Source organism: Notamacropus eugenii, chromosome 3 (genome assembly GCF_028372415.1).
Source record: "Notamacropus eugenii isolate mMacEug1 chromosome 3, mMacEug1.pri_v2, whole genome shotgun sequence".
In the NCBI taxonomy this organism is placed as follows: domain Eukaryota; kingdom Metazoa; phylum Chordata; class Mammalia; order Diprotodontia; family Macropodidae; genus Notamacropus; species Notamacropus eugenii.
In genome coordinates, this window is record NC_092874.1 from 277,657,716 (window position 1) to 277,684,010 (window position 26,295).

Sequence of the window (26,295 nt, forward strand, 5' to 3'; positions counted from 1 at the left end):
CAGATATTTATTGACTTCTATTTTTATTTTGTACACAAACACACACACACACACACACACACACACACACACACACACACACACACACACACACACACTGCCTACTATGTGCCAGACACTGTGCTGAGCACTAGGGATACAAATAAGGAAAAAAATGGTGGGTCTCCCTGGAAAGAGCTTACATTTTAATGTAGGGAGAAAATACAAAAAAGGAAGCTGAAAATGGGATGAGGAGGTTTAGGAGGGTGCCCCTCGCAAGGGCATGACGATGATCATGGTGGCAGGACTGAAACCAAGCAGAGTAGTCAGCAACAAAGGAAGAGATGGCTGGGCATTTGCGCTCTCTATACAGCGAGGCTATGTATTTTGCTCTGCCCTCCAGAGAGGCAGAAGAAAGTGAGGGCACTGATGAGGTATAAACCATCTCTAGGCTGATGAGATTCCCAGTTGGGGCTGGGGAGAGATGATGATGACAAATCCCAACCCATCCAAATTCTCCCTTGTGTTTTAGAAGACTTTTTTTTTTAAAGAAAGCTATATTTTTTCTTTTTTTAAAATAATATTTTATTTTTTCCTAGTTACATGTAAAGGCAATTTTTAATATTCAATTTTAAAAGTTTCTAGTTTTTTTATTTTTAAAAAAGTTGAGAAAAAGAAGAAGAAGTACTGAGTAACCTCAGCATGAATCTTGAACTATAACAATTTAGTGCTTGGATCAGCTTTGGTTTTAAGAAAAATATTTTTACATCAAATTTTCAGAACCTTGCTCGGGCCTCTTTCACGTCTGAAAGCAAAGCCCTCTTCTGCCACTAATAACCTGACTCGATTCCACAGCTGTGGAAACAGCCCAGGCCATCCATCACAGGTTTACAATTGGATCTTTGAAATTATCTTGCAAAAACACAACCCATGGCTTGTCATTTCCTTCTGTTCTGTGGATTTTAAGTCAATGCCAGCAGGGGACCAGCAGAGACTGGACAGTTCAGGGGAGCATTGTCCCCAAGCTCCCTGTTTACGTTGGTCTAAGGGAGAAGGAAAAATGTCGATAAGCGTCTGGCCCACCTGGGGCAATCAGGTCCTACCATGGAGGGGGGCTGACTCTCCCACCAGCTGTTTGACTTTTAATGTGCACTCCTGGCAGACCTGTAGCCCCTAATTAATCAGGAAACGGATTGCTTTGTTTCCTCCCAGACCCTGCTTTCCAGTACTCACCTACTTTAATAACACAGCTGAGATTTTCAATGAGATCATACTCAACAGGGACAGCTAGGTGGTGCAGTGGACAGACTGCTGGCCCTGGGGTCAGGAAGACTCATCTTCCTGGGTTCAAATTCAGCCTCAGACACTTCCTAGCTGTGTGACCCTGGGCAAGTCACTTTACCCTGTTTGCTTCAGTTTCCCCATCTATATAGTAAGCTAGAAAAGGAAATGGTAAACCACTCCAGGATCTCTTCCCCAAATGGGGTCACAAAGAGTCGGATACAACTCAACAACAACAGTATTAAAATGGAAACTAATTCAAATAAAGATATACTTTTTCTCCCATGCAAGTTCAAAGATTTTCTGCTATCAATCCATGGACCACAGGTTAAGAAAGGTCCTCCCTCCCCACTCCAGATCTCAAGCCTCTGAGGTCCCATCAAACTCTGAAATTCTGGTTGGGAAGGAACTACCCTCTTCGTCTCAAGTTTCCTTCATCAGAATTTCCTGGACATGAGCAGTGGTATCTGGAACAAATGAGGTCCAAGCAATAGCAACCTCTGAGGGGGCGTTTCCCTCTGAAGTATTACATAATTCCATTTTTTTCCTGTGTCATTATATTGACAGTTGAGTATAATTTTTTGCTCAGTCATTTCAGTCATGTCTGACTCTCCGTGACCCTATTTGAGATTTTCTTGGCAAAGATACAGAAGTGGTCTGCCCTTTCCCTCTTTAGCTCATTTTACAGAAGCAGAAACTAAGGCAAACAGTTGACTAACTTGCCCAGGGGCACACAGCTAGTAAGTGTCTGAGGCTGCATTTGCACTCAGGTCTTCTTGACTCTGGAGAAGGAAGTGACAAACCACTCCAGCATCATTGCCAAGAAAACTCCAGATTGGGTCACAAAGAGCCAGACATGTGAGGGAAATGTCTGAACCTGAGTTCAAATAAGGACAGTTAATAGCTACGTGACCCTGGGCAAGTTACTTAACCCTATTTGCCTCAGGGACTTCATCTGTAAAATGAGCAGCAGAAGGAAATAAATGGCAAACCACTCCAGTATCTCTGCCATGAGCCCTGAAAAATCAAAGAGAATGAAGAGTCGGACATAAATGAAATAACTCAACAACTCCCTGACTTCAGGCATGGTACTCTATCCAGTGTTCCAACTAGCTGCCCTTTAATCCTATGTATATGAATTCAAATCTGACTTCAGAGACTTAGTAGCTGCATGACCTTGAGAAAGTCACTTAGCTTCTGTTTGTCTCAGTTTTGTCTTCTGTAAAATGGGGATAATAACAGCAGCACCTACCTCCCAGAGTTGTTGTGAAGATCAAATGAAATAAAAATTGTAAAGCACTTACCACAGTGCTTGGCACACAGCAGGTACTATGAAAATATTAGCTATTCCAATAATATTAGTTATTAATTATTATTATTGCTTTTACACATTTAAAAATGTTATTCTAATAATTCTACCAGACTACTCAAGGAGTCTGAACAAAAAAGATGATCACCCCTTGATCTAGGCCAACATATACCTGAAACAGACATAGTTGCCTGGCTAAACAGCCTCACTCCAGGCCTGGCACTCTATCCACTAGCCAGGTCCTCCACATTTAAAAACATGATTCCAAGAAGGGGCCCCTAGGCTTAACCAGATTCTGCCAAAGAGGTTCAGGAATTAAAAAGGCTTTAGGAGCTCCTCTCCTTGAAGACATCTTTATAAGGCACAGTGGTTGCTAGAATGAAGTAAGGAGAGAGAGACCTTGAATCGCCAATTCTGTTGGTGGGGGAAAGGCCCTGAAAAGGATACCAACACCAAAAAACAAAACATATAACCCAACAGCTTTCATGTTGAAAAAATTTCAAAACATAATTATTTGCAATCACACACACACACACACACACACACACACACACACACGAAACCCAAAAGTCTAACACAATAGGGTGGTAGTAAAAGAAACTGTGGTAGACGGGTGTAACAGACTGTCATAAATCCACTGAAGTTGAATAAGTAGGAGGAACAGAAATAACTTTATGATAATCTTTGTGCCTAATTTCAAAATGCTGCAGATCAAACGTGATCCACTGGAAAGAACACTGGCTGAGGAGATCAGCAGATCTGGGTTCAAATCCCAGCCTCCACACTAACTGCCTAGATGACCATCAAATCACTTAATTGTCCCTTACCTCAGTTTCCCCATATGTAAAATTCAGGAGTCAAATTAGGTTGGGGCTTTTATTCTGGGGTCCAGGATTATTTTAAAGGGGTTTGGGAAAGTGGGTGGGAAAATTTTATTGACATCTAAGATTTTGCATTTCCTTCAATAATGAATTTAAGGAACAGACAGCCCACAGGAATATGAAGCCTCCCTGACCTATCAAAGGTGTCCTTCACATAATAAAAAAAAAAAGAACCCCTAGAAACTACATGGCCTCAGGGACCCTAGGTGTGTGATCTCCTACGACACTAATTACAAACACATAAGAGGGGAAGTGAAGGAAGGAGAAAGAATGGATAAAGAATCCTGGTGGGGGGGGGGTGGCTATAAAGTTAGGAGATTTTATATTTTGGCCTTTAGCACAGTGCCTGGAATACAGTAGGTGCTTAATAAATGCTTGCTTACTTATTCCCTTCCCTCTGAAATTTCTGTATTTAAATATAAACAGCTGCAGAGTATGTTTGATTAGTTTTATTGGTGGTTCATATTAAATATTTTTTTTTTTGGAGGGAAAGGTAAGGCAATTGGGGTAAAGTGACTTGCCCAAGGTCACACAGCTAGTAAGTGTCAAGTGTCTGAGACAGGATTTGAACTCAGGTCCTCCTGACTCTAGCTGCCTCAGAATCTTTTTTTTTAAGTTAGAGTGTCTCTTAAGTGTGTTATGAAGAAAATATAGTAAGGAAAAAGACTTTAAAAGAATTAGTATTAACATAATCACAAATCAGAATCCCAGAGGATTCATGATGAAACATGCCTCCAGCTCCAGAGGAAGAGAGATTAAAGATCCTGAATGTAGAATGACACTTTTTTTGGATGTGGCCAATGTGGAAATTTGTTTTGCTTGATTATACATGTGTGTAATAGGGGTTGTGTTTTTCTTTCATTCTTCATTAGGAGGGAAAGGTAGAAGATAGAAAAGATTTTTGCTGATTTCTTAAGATGTAAAAGTATAATTTAAAATATTTGTCAGTCAATAAACATTTATTAAAAGCCTACTATGTATGTGTCAGGCACATGTGCTAAGCTCTAAGGGTATTAAAAAAAGGCAAAAGGCAATCCCTTCCCTCAAGGAGAGCACAGTCTAATGGAAGAGACAAGAAGCAAACGGTTATATACAAACAAGTTATAAACAAGTTCAGTAGGCGATAAGGATGAGAAAGGAAGGCACTAGAATTGGGGACTGGATTGAGGGATGGAAGCAGCAGGTAAAGGTACAGGAGAAGGCAATGGTACCTGTCAGGAGCAGCCTGTACTGGGGGATCCTCTGGACAGGCTTGAGCAGGTAATGCTTTATTGCCAGGTTAGCGCACCTCGGGCTCATCTGTAAAAAAAAGCCAACCAAGCCAAGATAAGTATCAACCAACCCCAAGAGCCAAAGAAACCAGATGGGAAAGTGAGAGAAGCTAAACTTTGTAAATGGCCTGCAGCCCCAGCCAGGGCATCCGCTTGCAAATGTGTGGACATGTTTTTGTTTTAACGAACAGCTGTTACTCTAATAGAGATGATCGGAGGCCAGATGGGCGGCTCAGCCCGTTTCTTTCCACATATGCCCAATGAATGTAGGCGTCTCCACTCACTGAGTCAAGCTGGAGGGTGAGAGGGGGTGTGGTTCCCTAGTTTTTTGATCACTTCCTTTTTTGCACAGGAAAAAGGTACCAAGTCCCAGAGTCAACCACAGTATTCCAGGCTTTGATGGCTACAATGGGAGTTCCAGACAACTCTCTGGATGTCTTTAGGTTTCTCGAGATTCCTTTACTCACTTCCTCCAAATGCAAATTACTCCAAGAACATAAATATCCCTCCAAGAACAGGGTGCCCCAAGTAAAGCCACTGAGACTCAGGAACTTTAGAGTTTGTACTTAACTTTACAATATGGTCATTTAAACTTTGCAAATCTTAAACACAGTGGAAAGGTAAAAGTCACAGGATCTGGGACTGAACCCCATTTAGGCCACTAAAATTCCTGGGATAAACCACTTTACCTGTTCCTGATCACACTTTATAGGATATATTCCCAACAATGGAATTCATGGGTCAGATGAAGGAGGCTGGACTAGATGAACCTATGGTCCCAGTCATTCAAATAATGAAGGCAGAAGTGCTGCCAAAATTACATAAGACTCTAAAAGTAGCTTTTCAGTTGGCTGGTTACCCACAAGCATGAAGAATATCACTTGAGAGTATGGCTACAAAATCCCACCCCCAATATAAGAAGACAGATAGAATGTGGGTGGGTGAATATTTTTGTTGGCAGGGCAATTTCAAAAAACCACAACAAATCAAAATGAAATGCATGTACAAGAACTGCCCTGAATTATCTGAATGATTAGGTGGCCTCCCTTTTCTAAAAACAGGTCTTCAATTCAGCAAATATTTATTTTTTAATGTTTTACTCATTTTAACATTCATTTTTTTTAGGATTTCTAGTTCCAAACTCTCTCCCTTCCTCCACCTATCAAGAAGGCAAGCAACATGAAATCAATTACACATGTGAATTCATGCTAAACATGTCAAAATGCCAACCCTCTGGAGCCCAGGTCATGGTGACTTCTGCTCTACTCACATTGCCTTGCAATTGAGTATAAGGCAGTGGTGGGGATGATGACACAAACACCACCTGTGCTCAGAAAGCTTACAATTTAGCAGACAGCAAAATGTTACAGCATGAAAAAAGGCAGAGCAGGCAGGGAAGAAGACTGGGTCTACGGCAAACACAATGAAAGACTTGAGGAAGGAGAAACGCCAAAGAAGCTTAGAAGAGGCAACTGACTCAGACCCTGAAGGAAGAGAGGAAGAGAAAGGAAAGAGGCAAAAACTAGGGATAAGTGCCCTATTTATGCAATCCATCCTATATTTGGAGCTGGAAGGGGCCTCACAGATTAGCTAGTCCAATTATCTCATTTAACAGACAAAAAAACTGAGGCCCAGACAGGTAGGATTTGGACTCAGATCTTTTTGATTCAAATCCCCTTTTTCACACGCTACCTCTCATACTTGTACCTGCTGAGGACCTAATTAAGATAATGTAATATAAAAACATTACACGTTCAAAAGAGCATAGAACCTTTTATCCAAGCTGTTTAGCCTTGGGAAAGGCATCCTGCCAACAATGCCCCGATTTCACCACTGAGGAAATTGAGTAATCGAGAAAGCTAACACTCTCAGGGTCACAGAAGAGGTCATTTGGTAGTGTTGAAATCTGAGTCAGGATTTTTCCAGTAGCCAAAATCAACTCTCTATTTTTAAAGGAGAAAAATTTGAAGGGGTGGGAAATTAGGGGAAAAAGATGAGAAATGATCTTCACATGTAAAGCTTCTTGCTGTACTCTATATCCCAAGAAACCAGAAGCATATTAAGACTTACAAATCTTTGCATTTCTAATCACAAAGCTCAAAGACCCACTGTTCACCTAAAAAGTGAAACAGGAAAGAAGCTCCTTATCAAACTCTAAGACAAAAACACATCTTATTTTATTATAATGTCCTAGATATTTCTCCTCCCTTAATCAGGAAAATTCCTAAAACAAACAAAACAAAAACCAACTTGTCTATACTCACCAACTCCATTTCTATATCTCTCCCTCAGATGTGGCTTTCAGTCTCATTGCTCAAATGCAACAATTCCGTTCAAAGTGAGCAGTGTTCAACTGACTTCCATATCTGGTCATCTTTTTTCAGTTCTCATCCTTCTTGCCTTCTCTCCTAGAGGTCACAACGCTGACCATCCTCCTCCTAACTCAATGCTCTTCTCTCTGGGCTTTCATGATATTACTCTCCCCTGGTTCTCCTCCTGCTTGACTTTCTCAGTCTCCTTTGCTAGTTTATTATCTAGATCCTATGTCCTAACTATGGGTGCTCTTCAAAGACCTGTCCTAGAACCCCCAGACTTTGCTCTTTGAATGACTTATTAGCTTCCACAGGCTTAATTACCATCTCTCTCCTGAGCTTTGGGCCCTTGAGATCAATTGCCCAATGGACATTTCAAATTGGCCATCCTAGACTCATCTAAGAAAACATGGCAAAAACAGAACTTGTTACCTTTTCCTCCCAAGACCATTCCTCTTTCTATGTGGAAGGGGCCACCATTCTTCTAGTCTTGGATTCATGACCTTGACATTATTTTCAACTCCCCACCTATCCAATCAATCATCAAATCTTGCTTACTCTACCTCCCCAATATCTCTCCTCTCCAGCCTCTTCTCACATAGCCATCACATAGCCATTTAGGGTCAGGCTCATCACCTTCCACCTTGAAGTAGCAAAGGTCTTTTAACTGGGCTCTCTGATAGAAAAAACTTAATGTAACTTTCAAAAGCCTTATATCACTTTAAAACTAGTCATCTGAGTTGGCATCCCCATAGTAAATATTTAAAGAATGAAGGCAGACCCGGATGTAGGTGGGCATAGGAATATGCTATAATAACTTATTACTACATTTTTAAAAAATAAACTTTTCTTTTAAAAAAACAAACCTAGCAGTCATGAATCAACAAGCATTTATTAACTGTCTACTGCATGCAGGGCACTTAGATGGGATCTAGAGATACAAATACAAAGAATGAAATAGTCCCTACTCTCAAAAAAAAAAAACCTATAACTGTGGAAATAAGAAGTATGTATATAGGTATATGCAGAATACATTTTTTAGAAATAAAAAGTAAATACAGAGTAGTGATGGGTAAAACAAATGATCTTTTTCCATTCAGAATTGCAAAATGGTAAGAATTTTTTGTTAAAAAAAGTCATCTTTGAGCATAATGTGCCTAGAATAGTTCTATTAGATTATAAACTCCTTGAGGGCAGAGACTGCCTTTTGTCTCTTTTTGTTAGCACAGTGCCTAGAACACAGTAGGTGATTAATAAGTGTTTATAGACTGCACACAGTAGGCCCTTAATGAATGCTCTATCTCCCTAGAGAATGAAATATCACTGCATCTTAAGAAATGATAAATATGAGGAATTTAGAGAATCAAGGGAAGACTTGTATGATCAGGTGCAGAGCAAGGAATGCAGAATCAAGACAACATATACTGTGATTTTAAAACTGTAAGCAAGAATACTACAAGGAAACATCAGAAATCAGATGAAATCAACTGACCAATCTTGATTCCCGAGATTACTCCATGATTAAACATATTTCCCTCCTCTCAGCAGAAAGCTTGCTCACTAAGAGGGAAGAATCTTTTAAAATAGATTTTTATCTTATTGATGTATTATTTTTAAGTTATCTGGATTTGTTTTTGCAGTTCTCCCTCTCCTCTCTCCTGAGAGCCATCCCTTTTTACAAAGAAGTGATTTTTAAAAAGAAAAAGGAAAAAGGAGGGAGGGGAATTTAGCAAAACTGATCAACACATGGGAAACTTCTGACATTTTATGCAATATTCCACATCTGTAAATTCTACCCCTGAAGCCCTCCCAGACCTGCAAAGGAGTAGAGGAAAGGTATCTTCTGACATCTCTTTTTTGGAGCCAACATTGATCTCTATATGACTTTGCAAAATTTTGATTATGTTTGATTATATTTTCCATTTACTCTGAGGTGGTCATTGGGTATATGATGGGTTTTCCTGGTTCTGCTTACTTCACTTTGTACCAGTTAATGTAATCTTTTTCTTGGCATTTCTCTGATTCATCCTACAGTATGATATAGATGCTGTCTGTATTGATGGGTTTTATTAACTGGTTTTCCTTGCACTGAGGGAGAGGTGTGTGTGTGTGTGTGTGTGTGTGTGTGTGTGTGTGTGTGTGTGTGTGTGTGTGTGTGTGTGTGTGTGTGTGTGTGTGTGACAGAGACAAAAAGAGGGAGAGAAAGAGAGACACAGAGGGAAGAAGGGGGGGGGGAGAGAGAGAGAGAGAGAGAGAGAGAGAGAGAGAGAGAGAGAGAGAGAGAGAGAGAGAGAGAGAGAGAGAGAGAAAGTATGTATTGTGGGGAGGTCACAGGGAAGGGAATGTAAGGCATACCTCAAAATCTTTAACCACAGTGGCAAAGCCAGGATTCTTTTTACACTGCTCATCCAGGAGAGCTACATTCTTGTCGAACTCTTTTATGTATGTGGAATACATTTTTAGGTATGGCCCCTTCTTTACAAATATATCGGCAATTCTCTGCTGCTCAATCCTAAATGAAAAGAGACAAGACCAAAGACAGAGACATGTTCATCTGGCTCCAATATGAAACTACTGAATTCATTCACAAAATATTTCACTGCATTTTAGTATAGGATTGTGGAGGAAAACAAAGTAGAATTTCAGAGAGTGAACTAATAATAATAACAATAATTAATTAATAAAGGCATTGATACAGTGCTTTCAGGTTTGCAAAAATCATCTGTTTTAAGGGGAACCTTAAGTGACCTATCTAATATCACAGAGTTAATAAGGCCAACACTTGAACTCAGATCCTTTGAAAGCAACCCATGGAGCTTGTGCCACACTGCCACCTCTAATTCTATCAGCATCTAGTCACCATTAATATCATCCCTCAAAGCCTCAGTCTCAAAGCCAGGCTACTGCTGACAGTTCTGATTGGTGAAATAATGGTCTTGCTCACCTGAATCAACACAACTGAAGGATAAACATTTATCCAGTGGTCAATGATTTGCTCTCAATGTCCTCCATCTGAGGATTATAAGATCTGAGATCTAGAACTGAAAAAGACCTTAGAGTTCATCTAGTCCAATGCCCTAATTTGACAGAGCAAAAAACTGAGGCATGGGGTGCTTTAGTGACTTGTTGAAGTAATCATCAGAACCCACATCCTCTGACTTCTAATTCATTTTTCTTTTCACTGTACCATGCTGCCTCAATGGGGTCTTGATGGGAAATCAGTAACTGAAAGCAGATCGCCATGGTGAATTGGAATTTTTCTTTTTTTTTTTTTAAACAAAGTTTTCTGGAGCTGCTGTAGTATCTTCGCTCTGTTAATTATTTCCTATTTATCTTGTACAAAGCTTGTCTGTACATATTTGTATCCAGAGCTTGCCTCATTTATAGTGAGACCTTGGAAACACCTTAGCTTAAAACGGCCAAGGTCTCCCACTGCATCCTGGGCCATCTCCAGTCACCCTGATCAATATATGGCCATTGCAACCAGATGGTCCTGGAGGAGAGAGTGAGGCTGGTGCCTTTGCATAGCCTTGCCTCACTTAAATCCAATTCACTTTCAAGTCATGTCACAGTCTTCTTCGAGAACGAAGGACAAACTACAACCACAACCAGGTGCTTCAGAGTGCGTGGCATACAGTAGGTACTCAATGAATGCTTACTGATTGACTAGTTTGCTTGTTTTCTCCATTAGATTGTGAGTTCTTTCAGAGTAGGGTCTGTCATTTGTCTTTTTTTGTATCCTTGGCACTTAGCATAATGCTTGGCACATAGGAAGTATTTTAAATAAATATTTACTGATTGATTGATGACCACAAGCTCCTCAAGGGCAGGGATTGTCTTCTGTCTCTTTTTTGTGTCCCCAGCGCTTGGCACAACACCTGGCACAGAGTAGGCCCTTGATAACTGCTTAATGACTGACAGCTGTGGGTATATGCCAGTTTTAATGACTCACCAGAGGTCACAAGATCACCTGTGAGAATCTTTTGGATTCCAAGCCTTACGTTAAGCTACCTCTTAGACTGAAGCTAAAACAAATTGATAACAATGGTAACTGGACCTGGTCACCAAAGCTTTCACATTCAGCTACCACAAATCCACCTGTCAAGTCCACATGTAGCTAGAGACAAATCAGAGATATTAAAATTAACTTTAAGGACCCAGCCAAGGAATTTCTCTTTAAAAATAGGTCACAGTCTTTGTGCTATACTATTACAAATACTACGTAATGCTACAAGTAACAATGAAGCGGACCGCTTTCAGAGAAACCTGGGAAGACTTGTATGAACTGATGCAGAGTAGAGTGAGCAGAAAAATTTATACAATAACATTGTTATTATAAAGAGAAACAACTCTGAAAGACTTTAGAACTCTAACCAACGACGATTCCATAGGTCTTTTAATGAAACATGCTACCTATTCCATCTCAAAGAAAGGTGATCTACACAGGATGCACTGGATATGGTCAATGGGGCAAGCCATTTTACCTGACCTCACATTTGTTACAGATTTTTTTTTTCAAAGGAATGGAGTAGAAAAGACATAGGAGGGAGGGAATTGTCCTTGACTGAAAACATAAAAGTGCAATTTAAACAATTTTTTAAAGAAATAGGTTACATTCATCATGGGTCACTTTTAGTGTCTTCCTCCGAGGTTCACATTATAAACCAACTCTGGGTTCCACTCAGCATTCTTTTTTTTCTTCTTACCAGTTCAGCATCCTTTCTTCCAATTCTTTCAGGAGATCTCGATTGAGTTCATACAGCTGAGGCAAGTAGTACAGGATTTGATTCAGGATTCTGTCCTCAATCACTGGCTTTCCAAACTGCCTGGAGGCCTGGGCTACTGCATCCCGGAAATCCTGCCAGAGTTCAGAAGAGGAAAAAAAATGTATATACACAACACTCAGAAGTGGAAAGCAAGAGCCAGGTTGCAAAGGCACACTTCCTTGTCCTCACCCCACCCTGCTGTCTGACATCCTGAAGCCCAATAGAGTCCTCTGCAATGCTGCAAACCAAGAATAACACCAGCGATGAAGGGCCACAGATCAAGAGCTGAAAGGGAGCTCAGAAACTACCTAGTGCCTACTGTTATGATGATTTACAGATCATTTATTATTATTATTTTAGATTCAAAAAAAGTCAGGTCCAGAGAGGTTTGCAAAGTCAGGGAACTAGGTATTGGAGGGAGAGACCATTTGATGCTTGAATTCGATGATTTAAGCTCTGTTCCATTTTAAAGGGTTAGAATGTCTTTAAGAACCATTGTAACTTGGATTCTTAATGAGATTATTCCTATCAGTTTAAAAGGTAGGGCAGCAGATGATATCTATCTAGTTTTATTAGCTTAATGTTCTGTTAACCAGCATATCTACAGAACAAATATCCTTCTTTCCTCTTGGAATTTTTCATTTGGGTTTTAAATGAACCACAGCTTTTGGGTTGACATACCTCTAGCAAGAACCCAATGGATTAACATCATAGCACTTAAGCAGAAGCCGCTTACTGTGCTAATAAGGTGATGAGAGAATCAGCAAAAGAGACCAGGAAAGCCAGGGTTCAAATTCTGACTGTGAGTGAATGACTGGGTAGATAGCTACCTCACTGCTCTATGCAGATCTTTGAGATTTTATGGTATGGGTGAGTTGTTGATTCATATTGGTGAAGGGTATTAGGAAAGCCTGGGTTCAAGTGCCATCTCTAACACATACTAGTAGTGTGACCTCGGGCAAGTCATTTTTAAAATTTCCACAACTCTGTAAAGTAGGTGCTATTTTGGCTGTTGTTGAGTTATTTCAGTGGTGTCTGACTCTCTGTGACCCCACTGGGGGTTTTCTTGGAAAAGATACTGGAGGAATTGGCCATTTCCTTCTCCAGCTCATTTTATAGATGAAGAAATGGAGGCAAACAGAGTTCAGTGACTTGCCAGGGTCACACAACTAGCAAGTTGCCTGAGGCCAGATTTTGAACTCAGGGAGACCAGTCTTCTTGACTTCAGGCCCAGTACTCTATCCACTGCACCACTCAGCTGCCCTCACATGCTATTATTTTCCCTGTTTTACAGATGATGAAACTGGCTGAGAGTGTGACTTGCCCAGGGTCAAACAGCTAATAAGTATGGAAGGTGGGATTTGAATTCAAGTCTTCCTGATTCCAAGCCCAGTGCTCTATCTGCTGTGCCAAGGTGCCTTCAGAGGTTTTACAAAGGTGGAAAAGGAAGTATACAGAGACCTGGTGTTGGATTTTGCCACCGTTATTTAAGGCAGACATGCCTTACTATGTTGATGGGCTTATTGCCACTAGGCTGGACAGCAAGGGGTCATTCCTTTGACCATAGAAACTGACAAAACCATTTCCAGAGGCGTGGAGAGAGGTTATGTCTTCACTGTTAGAGACACCGTTCATACCAATAAAGAGAGAGGTCAAAGTTTTGTTGGCTTGAGAATCTCCTCCATTTATAGAGACCACACCCCCTCCCAAGCCTTATTAGATGGTTTTTGTAAGCTGGGACATACAAAAAAAGAAAAAGAAAAAAATCATCACTCTGGCAATGAGCTTCTCTAAAATTACCCTCACTGGCTCTTCAATGACAGATATTGGGTCTGTACCCAAAAGTCTCTGAAGCCTCATTTTTCTGACTGTTTAGAAAAAACAAAAACCTTCAAGTCCTTCAAAAACAAAATTCCAAGATTTTAATAGAAAACCCAGGCCTAAGTCTAAAATAATGATGAACTCTTTTCATAGAGGTAGGAAAAAAAATCTAGTATAAGCTTTCAGAATAAACCAACATAATCCAACTTTACTCTTGTAAAAACAGAACACATGTTAACAAATGGATGCTGTAAGTTAATTTGGCAAATGAAATAGCACTTGAATCAAGCATTAAAAGGAAATCAATCAATCAATCAATGTTTATGTGCCTATTACATGCCAGGCACTAAGCACTGAGATACAAAAAAAGGCCAAAGATAGTCCTACCCTCAAGGAGCTTAATAATCTATAACATTCTATAACAAGTACAGTATGAAAATATATGCCTAGGAACATTAGGTGGGTAGTGACTACAGGCATCAGGAAGGCCGGCATTCAAGTCCCACTTGTCACACATACAAGTTGGGTGACTCTAAGTAATTTCATTTCTGGAGGCTCCAGGTAGGTTCTGTTAAGATACAGGGGGGTCACTCATTTATACTGGTGAAGGGAGTTTTCCATACTAGGAGCTCTAAAATACTATCCTCCTCCCATGATATAGAATTCATATGTCATTTTTTGAGCAGATGGTGATATCATAGGTCATATGACCTATGACCTAGAGTGATGATGATGACGATGATGATGATGTGCCAAAGGTCATAAGCGACAGAGAAAAGATCTGCACCCAGGTCTTATAACTAAATTTTGTGCTCTTATGACACTGACCATCTTCAAGGCCAAACTGTACTTCTAAGACAGGACATGACATCTAATGACAGGGTAATCTGGGTGAATGGAAATCCTACAGGTAGCAATTTCCAGAGAAGTATTTAATTCAAGTATCAACCTATGATTTGTGCCTCATCCTCATCAGACCTATTACTTTCACAATTCTCATTGGCTACAAAGGATAATTTCTACTGTTAGCAACTATTATCTATAATAAGAACTGACAAATTCTTTTAAGGGCCAGTCAGGAATATTCCAAGTTTATTTCAGAAAGCCAAATATTCCAAAAACCAGATGGAGGAGAGTGGCTAGATCCCTATCTCTCAAGCCTCCAACCTCTAACAGCTTCCTTCAGACAGCACTGTAGCTGCAGCTAGAAGGTGGTGGCGGGGTGGGTTCCCAATAAACTAAAAATGGATTCATTTCCGGCCATTATTCACTGAGGCTAGAGAATATCTCACTGTTCAAAAAACATATTTCTTAGGAGTCAGTAAACAAGTACTTTTAAAAAGGCCTAAACAGGAAATGTTCTAAAACTCTGAAAAATGCTCTCCTAGTTCATTTTTTTAAATTTAGTTTTTTTTAAACTTAACCTATTTTTCCTCCCTCCTGCTGAAAAATAAAACAAAAACAAAACCTTTATAACAAATATGCCTCATCAAGAAAAATAAGTCTGTCCAAAAAAAACCTCCTAAAACCAAGAAAAGTCACAGCTCGTTTGTCGCACAGAGTCCATCACCTCTCTACCAGAAGGCGGGGAGTCAGGTTCATCATGACTTCTTTGGAATCCTGGTTAGTCACTGCTTCCATCTGAGCTCTTTCAAAGTTGTCTGTCTTGACAATGTTGCCCTTGTACAAACTGCTCTCCTGGTTCTGCTCCCTTCACTTTTCATCATTGCATATAAGTCTTCCCAGGTTTCTCTGAAACCATTCCTTTTGTCACTCCAAGTTTGTCTGACAGAAGCTTCCTAATGCCCTGGCCAGGGCAGCTAGGGGGCCCAGTGGATAGAGTACCAGACCTGGAGCCAAGAGGACCTGACCTCAAATCCAGATAGCTGTGTGACCCTGGGCAAGTCACTTAACCCTGTTTGCCTCTGTTTCCTCATCTGTAAAATGAGCTGGAGGAGGAAACAGCAAACCACGCCAGTATCTTTTCCAAGAAAACTCCAAATGAGGTAACAGAGAGTCAGACATGACTGAAAATAACTGAACAATCACAACAATGCCCTTGAATGAACTGGAGGAAATCTTTCCAGTACCAGCTACGGCATATGGTCAAGACTTTTCTACAGTTTTGTGGACTATAGAGCACTTGATAGAATCAAGAATAGAAAGAAGTCTCCAACGACATCTAGTGTACTCCATCCCTGAACAGGAGCCCTGCATCTTAAGAAATGGTTGTCAAGCCTCTACCTGGAGATCTCACTGAGAGGGAGAGGGAGAGAGGGAGAGGAAGGGGTAGAGAGAGAGAGAGAGACAGACAGACAGACAGATAGACAGATAGATAGAAAGGAGAGTGTTAGGAAGCTTGGAGTTGGAAGTTGGAAGACCCAGCTGCAAATCTTGCCCATTTACTAGCTGTGTGACCATGGGTAAAATCACTTTACCCTTCTCAACCTCAATTTCCTCATCTGGCAAACGGGCAAAATAATAAACCTGCAATATCAACCTTACAAAGACTTTCGGAAGTTCAGACGAGAACATGTAGAAACACTTCGAAAACCTTAAGGCACTATAGAAAAGTCTATTTCTGTGTTGTTGTGAAGTGTATATGATACTGTGCTTTCTCATGCACAGGATCTCATTTCCTATCTCCAAACCTTTGCATTGACTGCCTCACATGCCTGGAATGCACTCCTTCCTCACTTCTGACATTTAGAATTTCTAGTGTTCTTCAAACCTCAGCAGAAACTATGCTTCCTATATGAAGTCTTTTCTGATCCCCTTCTAACCCTAATTCCACAAATATCATGTATTTTCATATACTTATGGTGCATGTTGGTCTCCCTAATAGTCACTGTTCCCCTTTTATCTTTGTATGCTAATCAGGGTGCTCAGCACGTGGTGTTGTTGCTCAGTTATTTCTGACTCTGTGACCCCATTTGGGGTGTTCTTGGCAAAGATACCGCAGTGGTTAGCCATTTCCTTCTCCAGGTCATTTTACAAATGAGGAAACTTAGGCAAACAGGGTGAAGTGACTTGCCCAGGATCGCACAGCTAGGATGTGCCTGAGGCCAAATTTGAATTTAGGGAGACAAGTCTTCCTCACTCCAGACCCAGCACTTTATCCACTGGACCATCTAGGTGTCTAGCACATAGTAGGTGCTTCATAAATATCTGATTGAGAAACACTAATGATAAAAAGATTTAAAACAGCATAGTCTCTCCCCTCAAGAAATCGACATTCTGCTCCATAATTCACAATTTTGGTGAACTCTCCTTCCCCACAATAACGCGACAAGGCAGATATTATTCTCATTTCACAGTTCAGTCAATAAACATTATTAAGTACCTATTATGTGCCAGATACTGTGCTAAGCACTGGGGATGCAAATATGGAAAAGACAAGCTTGCCCTTAAGAAGTTTCCAGACTAAGGGAGGAAAACAAGACACAAAAGAGGGGCATGAGAGACAAATCCAAAGGAGTGCAGCTGGTTGGGAAACAGAAGAAACTGAGCTTTGGAGAAGCTAATGACTTGTCCAGGGTCACCTAAGTATGTCAGGCCCACACTGCTTCCACTGCATTACACTGCTCCCTTCTACCTTACAGTATTTTGTAATCTACATCAATTATGTGTGGGTGGCAATAATGGTGCCATCTGATAGGAGATGATCTTCCCAAAAATTGAGTTGAGTGACTCACAGAACTTAGGTTTAAGAACTGTTTGCTCAGTGATGCAGGAAGGCCCATTCTTCCGGAAATCTAAGTGAGAGATGTACTTTTCACTTGGCAGTAAGGGAACATTTTTCCCCAGCTGGAAGGTATTTCCTCAGCTGTGACAGTGGCCACAGACTTCAGCTGCTAAACAACTTAGAACCCCTATCGAGCACAGCTCTCGCCAGACTATTCAGACCATATGTCTGCCTCTCTCGCCAAGGCTGGGGTTGGGGAGGGGGGGAAGATGGCTTTTTCAAAACAGATTCCATAGATGTCAGTCAGAACCAAATTGGACTGGGACTGTGGCTATGGAGAAGGTCTGCCTCTGAATGAAGGCTTCACTAGAATAGCAGAGAAAGACTCACCTTGCCTGACACTACCAGGGAGTTATAAAGTAGTCCTGGGCAGATGGATGTGTCAGGCTAAATTCTTGATGAGGTCTATGCGGTGCCACTTCAGAATAAAAATAATAACTGATGTAATGTGTGTTTGTCGGTGCTACCGGGGCACAATTTAGGGCTTCAGTTCACCAGGATGATCCAAGAAGAGGTTATACATCTTCATGAGTTGTGATCTGCCCAGTGTAATTTTTAGAAGCTAAAATGTTATGGGTTTGAACTTTCAATTCTGGAAGGCCACGATTTGAAGCTTTGCTTTGGCTAGAGGAGTCACATGTGGCCCTACCTCTCTCCAAATCCTCCCCACACATCTCTGTGTTACCAACAATTCCTCCCACTGGAATGACTAGCAAGCATAATTTAATAAAAATCAGCACTACAACATAAGACAGATCCCTTTTATAAGTGATAATAGTCCCGGATAAAGTTGGAAAAATGTGATGCTGCTCACGGGTTAATGATCTGACTTTGACCACGATGGCCTTGCTAGATGGAAGGGGCAGAAGGTATGGGGGCTGTCACTTGCAGAATCTGGCTGGTGGGAGGCACTGCCAGTGCCTTTAAAGGGGGAAAGAATAGGAGACCTTACCTCTACTGCCCTCCCTCTACATACTCAATGTTCTAGTCATACAGGTCTGCTCAGGATGTGTCTTGACCATACTCCGTCTCCCATCACCACACCTTTGCCCTGGATGTCCTCCCCATGACAAGAACGCTCTCCCTCCTAAACTTGGCCTCTTGAGCTCACTTCAGGGCTCAGCTCAGATGCCACTTCATATGGATGACCTTCTTTGGGCTCCTCAGCTGCTAGAATCTTCCCTATGCAGTGGAGACCTGAGTTCAAATCCTGCCTCAAACATACATTTAGTGGGGCAATCCACTTACTTTCCTTACTTGAAAAATTGGGATTGAAACAGCACCTCCGTAGTTTAGCACATAGGTATTTAATAAATGTTACTTAACAGTAGGTACATAATAAATGTAATAAAAGGTACTTAATAAATGTTTATGGATTCACTGACCTGCCGTGGTGCTTGTGACGATAAGAGGAGACTCATATTTATAAATTCTTTGTAAATTTAAAATGCTAGTTTTTATTTCTATCATCATCATCAATTATCACTATTATTAGAAACAGAGTGCTAACAGCTGAGAGCCTTAGGGAAGGCATCATTTAGGAATGATGCTTACGCTATGCTTTCCAGAAAGCTAGGATCTATATGAAGCAGAGGTGAGAAGGGAGAGCATCCCGGACACAAGAGGCAGAGATGTGTGGTCCTGCATGACCAGGATGTCTGGCCCTCAAAGTTCTTGAAGGGGACACTATATGAAGATGACTGGAAAGGTAAGCGTGAGCCTGGTAGTTGGGGGGGCGGGGAGAGTTCTAAGTGCCAGGGTGAAGATTTCTTAATTTACTCTTAGAGGTGACAGGGAGTCATTAAAGATTCCTGGGCAAGGTGCATGATGACGTGTTTCAGGGGCATCAAGTTAGCAGCTACAAGGACAGATGGGAGAAAGGGAAAATAGAAGCAAGGATACTATTAAATTATATAGTAGAGAGGGTTCTGGTTGGCATGTTGGGGAATGTAAGTGAGGAGATATATCTATATATACACACAAATACATACACATATGTATGTGTATGTGTGTATATGTATTGCATATGTATAAAGTCATCTCTTCTACATTATGACTTTCCTCATCGTAGTTTCAATATATTGAGAATCAGCATAAGAAATTAAATCAGAATTTTGGGGGAGTTTTGTAGAAGCCACTGATGACATGCAAAGGCCAGCTGACAGTGCAGAAAAAATGTAGAAGTTCAGAAATGCATAAAACATATGTATAGCACTTATAGAATATCAACATCGTTTATCTTTAATACTGTAAATCCCATAAGAGAAAAAGAAAAAATTCAGACTTCTTCTCTGGTACAAAGGGAGGGCCAAAAAATTTTATGTGGATTTTCCAGATCATGGAGGCCCCATGCCCCTAACCCCTGTGATGTGGGAGGGATAACCATATATATGTGTGAAGATATATGTGTATATATATATAAATGGGGAGGTTTGTATATGTATAAATGTGGGTGTGTACACATATAGATATATGTTTGTATCTACAAAAACACATACACACATCAAGTTGATATTGTCTTGGTAATTCCTTGTCAGTTTAACTTAAAATGATAGAAAAAAAAAGCCGCCCACCTCCTTGCTCTGGTCATCCACAGAGAATCCAAGCCAAATCAATAGAAATTAAAAAAAGCTAGAGAATGAAGGCTCGAAGCTCCAAACAGATGGTCTCCCTCATGGGGTCATGTTTTTTATGGGAGTGTCACTCACTCTATCACCAGCTGTAAGGACTGGGCTTCCTGACCTCAGGGCATTCACTTAACAACAAACACATTAATGACCTAGGGAATTACACAGACCAAATGGACTTAGGGGTAGGACTGGAGGTTTGCGGAGGTCCAGGCTGAATCTTAGTAATATTCTGCATACTTTCCAACAATAAAGCAGTTGTTGAGAACCAGGAGGGATTCTAAAGATGCAGAAACCAATGGGACCTCTACTAACAACAACAGGGGAGGATGCTTTTATAGCGAGGATTACAAAGCCCTTTATATAGATCATCTCATTTGATTCACATTTTGAGTAAGGTAAATAAGGAGAAGAATATGGAGACGATACTGAGCTTTGTAATGAAAATATTTTCTCTTACTCCTCCTAGGAATCCTATGAACAATTAAGGCATAACAGAGCCAGTTGTAACAGTGAGAAGCAGAGAAGTGAATGGGTAATCAGAACGACCTGAGTTCGAGTGCTTTACACACTGACTAGCTGGGTAACCCTTACTCTCTCTTTGCCTCGGTTTCCTTGACTGTAAAATGGGAATAATAAGAGCACCTATCTCACAGAGTTGTTATGAGAATCACAGGAGATATTTATAAAGTGCCCTGCATACTTTTAAAACACTATAAATGTAGCTGTTACTATTTTTCTTGCCAGTGTCACAACATTAATTCCAGTATCTTTCCTCTGTTAATTATTTTCTATCTCCCTTGCTTTGTATACATTTGTCTACATTGTCCCCTTCATTAGATTTTAAGCTAATGGAAGACAGGGACCGTCTTTTGCCTCTTTCTGTGTCCCCAGGGCTTAGTACATTGCTGGGCATATAGTAGATGTTAATAAATGTTGATTGATTATTGACTGATTATAATCATCTCTCCGAGAGTTCATAAGACTGGAGTTCAATTCTTGCTTATAAAACCTCCTCACTGGGTGGTCCTGGGCAAATCTGGACATTTGAGTGACCCAGATAATTTTCTAAAAGGCAGGAGAATCACGTAGGGTACTCAGGGTCACATGACTACTAGCTCTTGAATCCTGATTTGAATCCTTGAATCCTGAATCTCACTCATGAGAAACTAAAATAGTTCTCTCCACTGGACTACCTAGGGGTCTCTAATCCTTCCATAATCTGATTCTATCCTATTTGTCCAGCCTAATCTCTTGTTATTTTCATCAACTTATTCTGTTTGGCCCAAAAAAGCATCATTTCACCCTCTATTGTTAATCTTTCTTACACTGTCCCCATGCTTTTGCTCCTACCCCACATTATTCATTCATAGGGATTTTGGTAGGGCAGACACTAAAAAACACTAAATTTGCATAAATATAACAGACTATTTAAAATCAAAAGCTAGCATTATTTGTAATTAAAAAACTCACTAGAAGTCTTTCCAATAAGGTGGGGGTAAAGCAAAGATGCTCACTGTTGGTCATTATTTGATGTACCTAATATATGTAGCAGCTAGGTGGTGCAGTTGGAAGAGCACCGAACATGGAGTCAGGAAGATGTAACTTGAAATCCAGCTTCGGATACCAGCTGTGTCAGCCTGGGCAACTTACTGAACCTTTATTTGCCTCAATTCCTTATCTGTAAAATAGGGATACACTGGAGAAGGAAATGACAAATCACTCCAGTATCTTTGCCAAGAAAATACTTTGTCCATAGAATTACGGAATTCGACATGACTGAATGACTCAACAACATTTATATAGAACTTTTTACAAAGAATTTCACATATATTTTCTCATAACATACTTCTAGAAATTGGAATTGATTATGTGACATGAGAGACATTGGCACAGGACTGCCCAGACTGGCATGTCCTCATCAGAGAAGGTGCTGTGTTCTATGAGCAAAGCAGAACTGAAGGAGCTCAGAAGAAAAGCGAGATGTGCAAATTTAGAGAATCAACCCCAAATATTCATACATACTATTAGTGTCCAACCTGTAGTGGAGCATTCCAAGCTCATACTGCTCTGATCAAACACAAGCGGACACACTGTAACTTAGCCCAACATAATGATGTCATTTTGGTCCTCTCTGAGAATGAAGAACAATAGCTAACTTCTAGAAATGTTAAAATGAGCATTTTTTTTTTTACTGGACCTATAGTTTTAATGCATTGATGAAAAAAACTTTCAATGGGGAAACTCCCTACCAATTAAGATCAACAATGACTCTCCAATCTTACTTAAAAAGTTATTCTGGGATACTGAAAAGCTACAGCCACACAGGAAGTATGTGTCAAAGACAATACTTCATAGTGATCTTCCTAATGCCAAAACCAGTTCTATATTATACTATTCCACACTATGTAATAAGACAAGAAGAATAAATTAAAGTGCAGATTGATCATAGGTGAAATTTTTCCTAGTTACAGATGACAAGTAGCAGTGTGTTATAGTGGACACAGAGCCCTGGTGAGTCACTCAAGCAATCAGTGTGCCAGACCACTTTCTAAAACCACAAACCAAGCCTACCATGAGTTCTCTATACCAAAGAAATCACAAGCCCAGTCCCTACACTATTCCTCTATTCCTGTACTTGTTAACTTAGAGAATCCTTTTATGCTGGCTATCACATACTCAAAGACAGTGAACAGAAGGAAAGTCAACCCAAGACAGAGAATGAAAACTCCCCACTTCCATGGTTGGAAAAAGACCTTTTCCTTCCCCCATCTCATCTGCTGATATCCCCTCTTTCTTTCAAAAGCCAATGAGTCCTCTTCCGGAAAGCAATCCCCCTTCTCAAATTTCAAGTCACTGGCTCTTGACCGACCACAATTTCTTCAACTGTAAAATGAGAAAGTTGTACCAAATGGTTTTTAAGTTTTTAGTTTCAAGAATCAACTATGAGATGGGAAAGTGGAAATACACTCTAATGGGAGAGTCAGTCTTAATAAGTGCCTATTATATGCCAGTTACTGCTATAAGAACTGGGGATATAAATAAAAGTTGAGACAGACAAAGAGTAAAGACAGAGACAGCGAGACAAAGAGACAGAGAAGAGAAAGACAGAGAGACAAGAGAGGAAAAACAGAAAAAGGCAGGGAGACAAAGAGAGGAGACAGAAAGAAACAGACAGAGAGGAGACAGAGAGATAGAGAGACAGAGAGAATGCACAGATGTCCATGCCGCTTGTCCTCAAGGAGCTTAAAATCTAATGGAAGAAATTTATTGCAGGTTCCCTGAGCAGTAATGACAGGGAGGGCAGTCATGATCATTAGCCTGTTTTAAGGTTCCTTTTTTTGTTTTCAGAGGGGGGTGGTTTGGACCTCAGCGTACTGAGGGTCCCAGATGAGGAAACTTCTGCCACCAGAATTTCAACTTAAAGAGATTTAGAAAACTGCCTGGGATATTGAGAGGTTAATTTACTTGCCCCAGATCACACTGCCAGGGTGTGCCAGATTCAGAACAATCCTCTCTCAGACCAGCCTGGGCAACAATTAAAAAAAAAAAGTAGAAATACAATAAATGGAAGACATTTCAGAGGCCTAACACAACATCCAACAAAAGGTGAAAGATGTCAAGCTAACATGTTAAAAAGCAACTTCTAATGTATCATTACTTAAAAAAAGAAAAATTCTAGTAATCATATGAACATTCATTAAAAGAATATAAGATCTCCAGGGGCTTGGGAGTTAAAAGCTCTTGGGCATATACTCGTAAGGACACACACGGACACACACACACACACACACACACACACACACACACACACATGCCAAACCAGAGTGGAAACCCCCAATGAAATAACAAAACCAAACCACTCAGTACAATGAGCTGCATTCAATAAGGGTTACTTCTCATGTGAAAAGAATACTGCTCAATAGCTGTTCTTTAGTAAAGAAGGAAATGAAGAATGAAGAAGCCAATTTAAAATTAAAGCATAAATTTCAACTAAAGGAGGGGCTGATTTCAAGTGATCTGTGAAATTGGATGTGTAAGAAAATATCTTTATTTTTACTAACCATTAAAATTGGCCATTTTCCTCATTTATTGAAAAATATTATTTTGAGAAAAGGTCCATAGCTTCAACAGATCACCAAAAACATCCATGACACAAGGTTAAGACCCCTAAAATGAAAGCTACACTGGTCTCAAAGGTATAGGGTATTTAAAAAAAATTTATAGTTTGCTTTTAATAGCATTAGAGGGAAAGATCTGAAGAATAGAAAATAAGAATCACAGGGGCTTTAAATGATTTCCTGATTTGGAATCTATGGCAAGATATAAGTATAATTTCATAACAAAATGTCTTAGAATATGTATATTCATTTTAAAAAATGGGCCTGTTCTGATAGAGAGGCAAAGGACTCAGTGCAGAATGAGATTTTTCTTTTTGGAATATGGCCAATCTGAGAATTTATTTTGCTTAACTATAGATATTTTTTAATAGGGATTTTTTTCCTTCCTTTTCCAAAGGCAGGCTTTCATTGACTAAAAAAAATAATTAGAAAAACAAAAAGATGGAACTTTATTTCTCAAAGAATGTGATAATCAATAAAAGAGCAATGTAATTTCCTGAAGGTAATACAGCTCTAAATTCTCTACTTGATCATTTCGGACCCAATTCACCATCAATTCATACCTACACTGACTGTCTCAGATATATGTACTGAAGGACAAGTTCTATATCCTTTCCACCAAGTACATGTCATAATCCGGGCAACAGACATTCATCATCCACTTAGTTTTCCTATGTGGATGGTCAGACCATCACCAGTGAGTGATTTCAGATGGATCTCTTCCAGGAGGTTCTACAATGTTGCTGGGCTTAATGGAACCAGTAAAATGTCAGACCTATAGTCAGTAAACCTGGAAGATTTCACCATCTTCAATTTGACACTTCTAAATTGCAGTGTTTATGTTGATCTGACATTTATCAGATATCACATATGAATCTTGAATTATTTATAATGTATTGTTGGGATATATCTACGGATGGGAAGCTGTGACAGAGGTGGGGAGGTGAGGGAGAAATGTCTGTATCGGTGCACCCAAGCAGCATTTTTCTATATAATAAATAAAATGTTTCCCCATCATAATCAACAAATTGTGTACTACCTTTTGTTACTACTTGGCAATGAGACAAAGACCAAAGTCTCTAAAGAATTTTTTAAAAGTGGGGTAAAGAGGACAATGGAGAGAGGAAGTGTAGGTCTAAGTCGTCTGAGGAACAACTTAGGAAACCAATGAGGAACATCAAAGAAAAACAGGATTTCATCAAGGAAATGCACAAGAGATAGAGAAGTTGGGTTGATCCACAGGTGAGCAATCAAAAGTACTCTTGGTATCCTTGACTTATCAGGAATGACTCCAGTATCTTCAGCAGATGCCCTAGAGAGAATTTTTAGAAGAAGGAGGCCAAGAGTGGCAGAAGATGGGCAGATGTAGAGGAGTTTCCATGTGTATCACCAGATCTGGGGAACACCAAACCAATGGGATCATAGGGCCATTTGACTCTAGCTTCTATTAATTAAATCTGGTCTCTACTTGAGAATTACCAAATTAGATTCTCCTGTTATGGTACAGTGTGAAAAGCATTGGATTTGGAACTTGGGTCCTAAAGGGTTCAAATTTAAGTTCTGCTATTTTTCTTTCTGTGAATTTCAGCAAGTGGGGACCTCCATTTCCGCATTAGTAATTAGTAAAAACTAGTAAATATTTAAAAAATTAGTAAAACCTTGAGGTACCTAGGTATCACAGTGCCTAGAGTCAGGACGATCTTAGTTCAAATCCAGCCTCAGAACCTTACTAGCCATGTGACATTGGACAAGTCACTGAACCCCTGTTTTGACTTTGAACTATCGTTCCTTTACTATAAAACGGGGATGGGTAGCTAAATGACACAGTGGATGGAATGCTGGGTCTGGAGTCAGGAAGTCAGGAAGTCATCTTCCTGAGTTCAAATCTGGCCTCAGACACTTACTTGATATATGACCCTAGGCAAGTCACTTAACCCTGTTTGCCTAAGTTTCCTCATCTGTGAAATGAAGTAGAGAAGGAAATGGCAAACTACTCCAGTATCTGCCAAGAAAACCCCAAGTGGGTTCACAAAGAGTCAGATACAACTGAACAACAACTTTTACATCTAGGATCTTATTAAAGTTCCTCTGGATCCCACAAACTCCGTATAATTGCTATAGTTTAAAAAGATGCATATGCCCAATTTAACATAATGTGCCTACCTACTATGTGCAAGGTGAT

General features: G+C 40.1%; 1 protein-coding gene across 1 annotated transcript in view; it reads right to left on the bottom strand.

Annotated features, from left to right (window-relative positions):
• The window catches only part of FGD6 (FYVE, RhoGEF and PH domain containing 6), a 169,090-nt gene that overhangs the window by 46,955 nt on the left and 95,840 nt on the right, over positions 1-26,295 (bottom strand). Inside the window, exons 6-8 of the mRNA XM_072655602.1 lie at positions 11,740-11,891; positions 9,389-9,545; positions 4,662-4,749 (exon numbers count right to left, since the gene is read on the bottom strand). Coding sequence (XP_072511703.1) covers positions 4,662-4,749; positions 9,389-9,545; positions 11,740-11,891 — 397 coding nt within the window. The remainder of the gene's footprint in view (positions 1-4,661; positions 4,750-9,388; positions 9,546-11,739; positions 11,892-26,295) is intronic.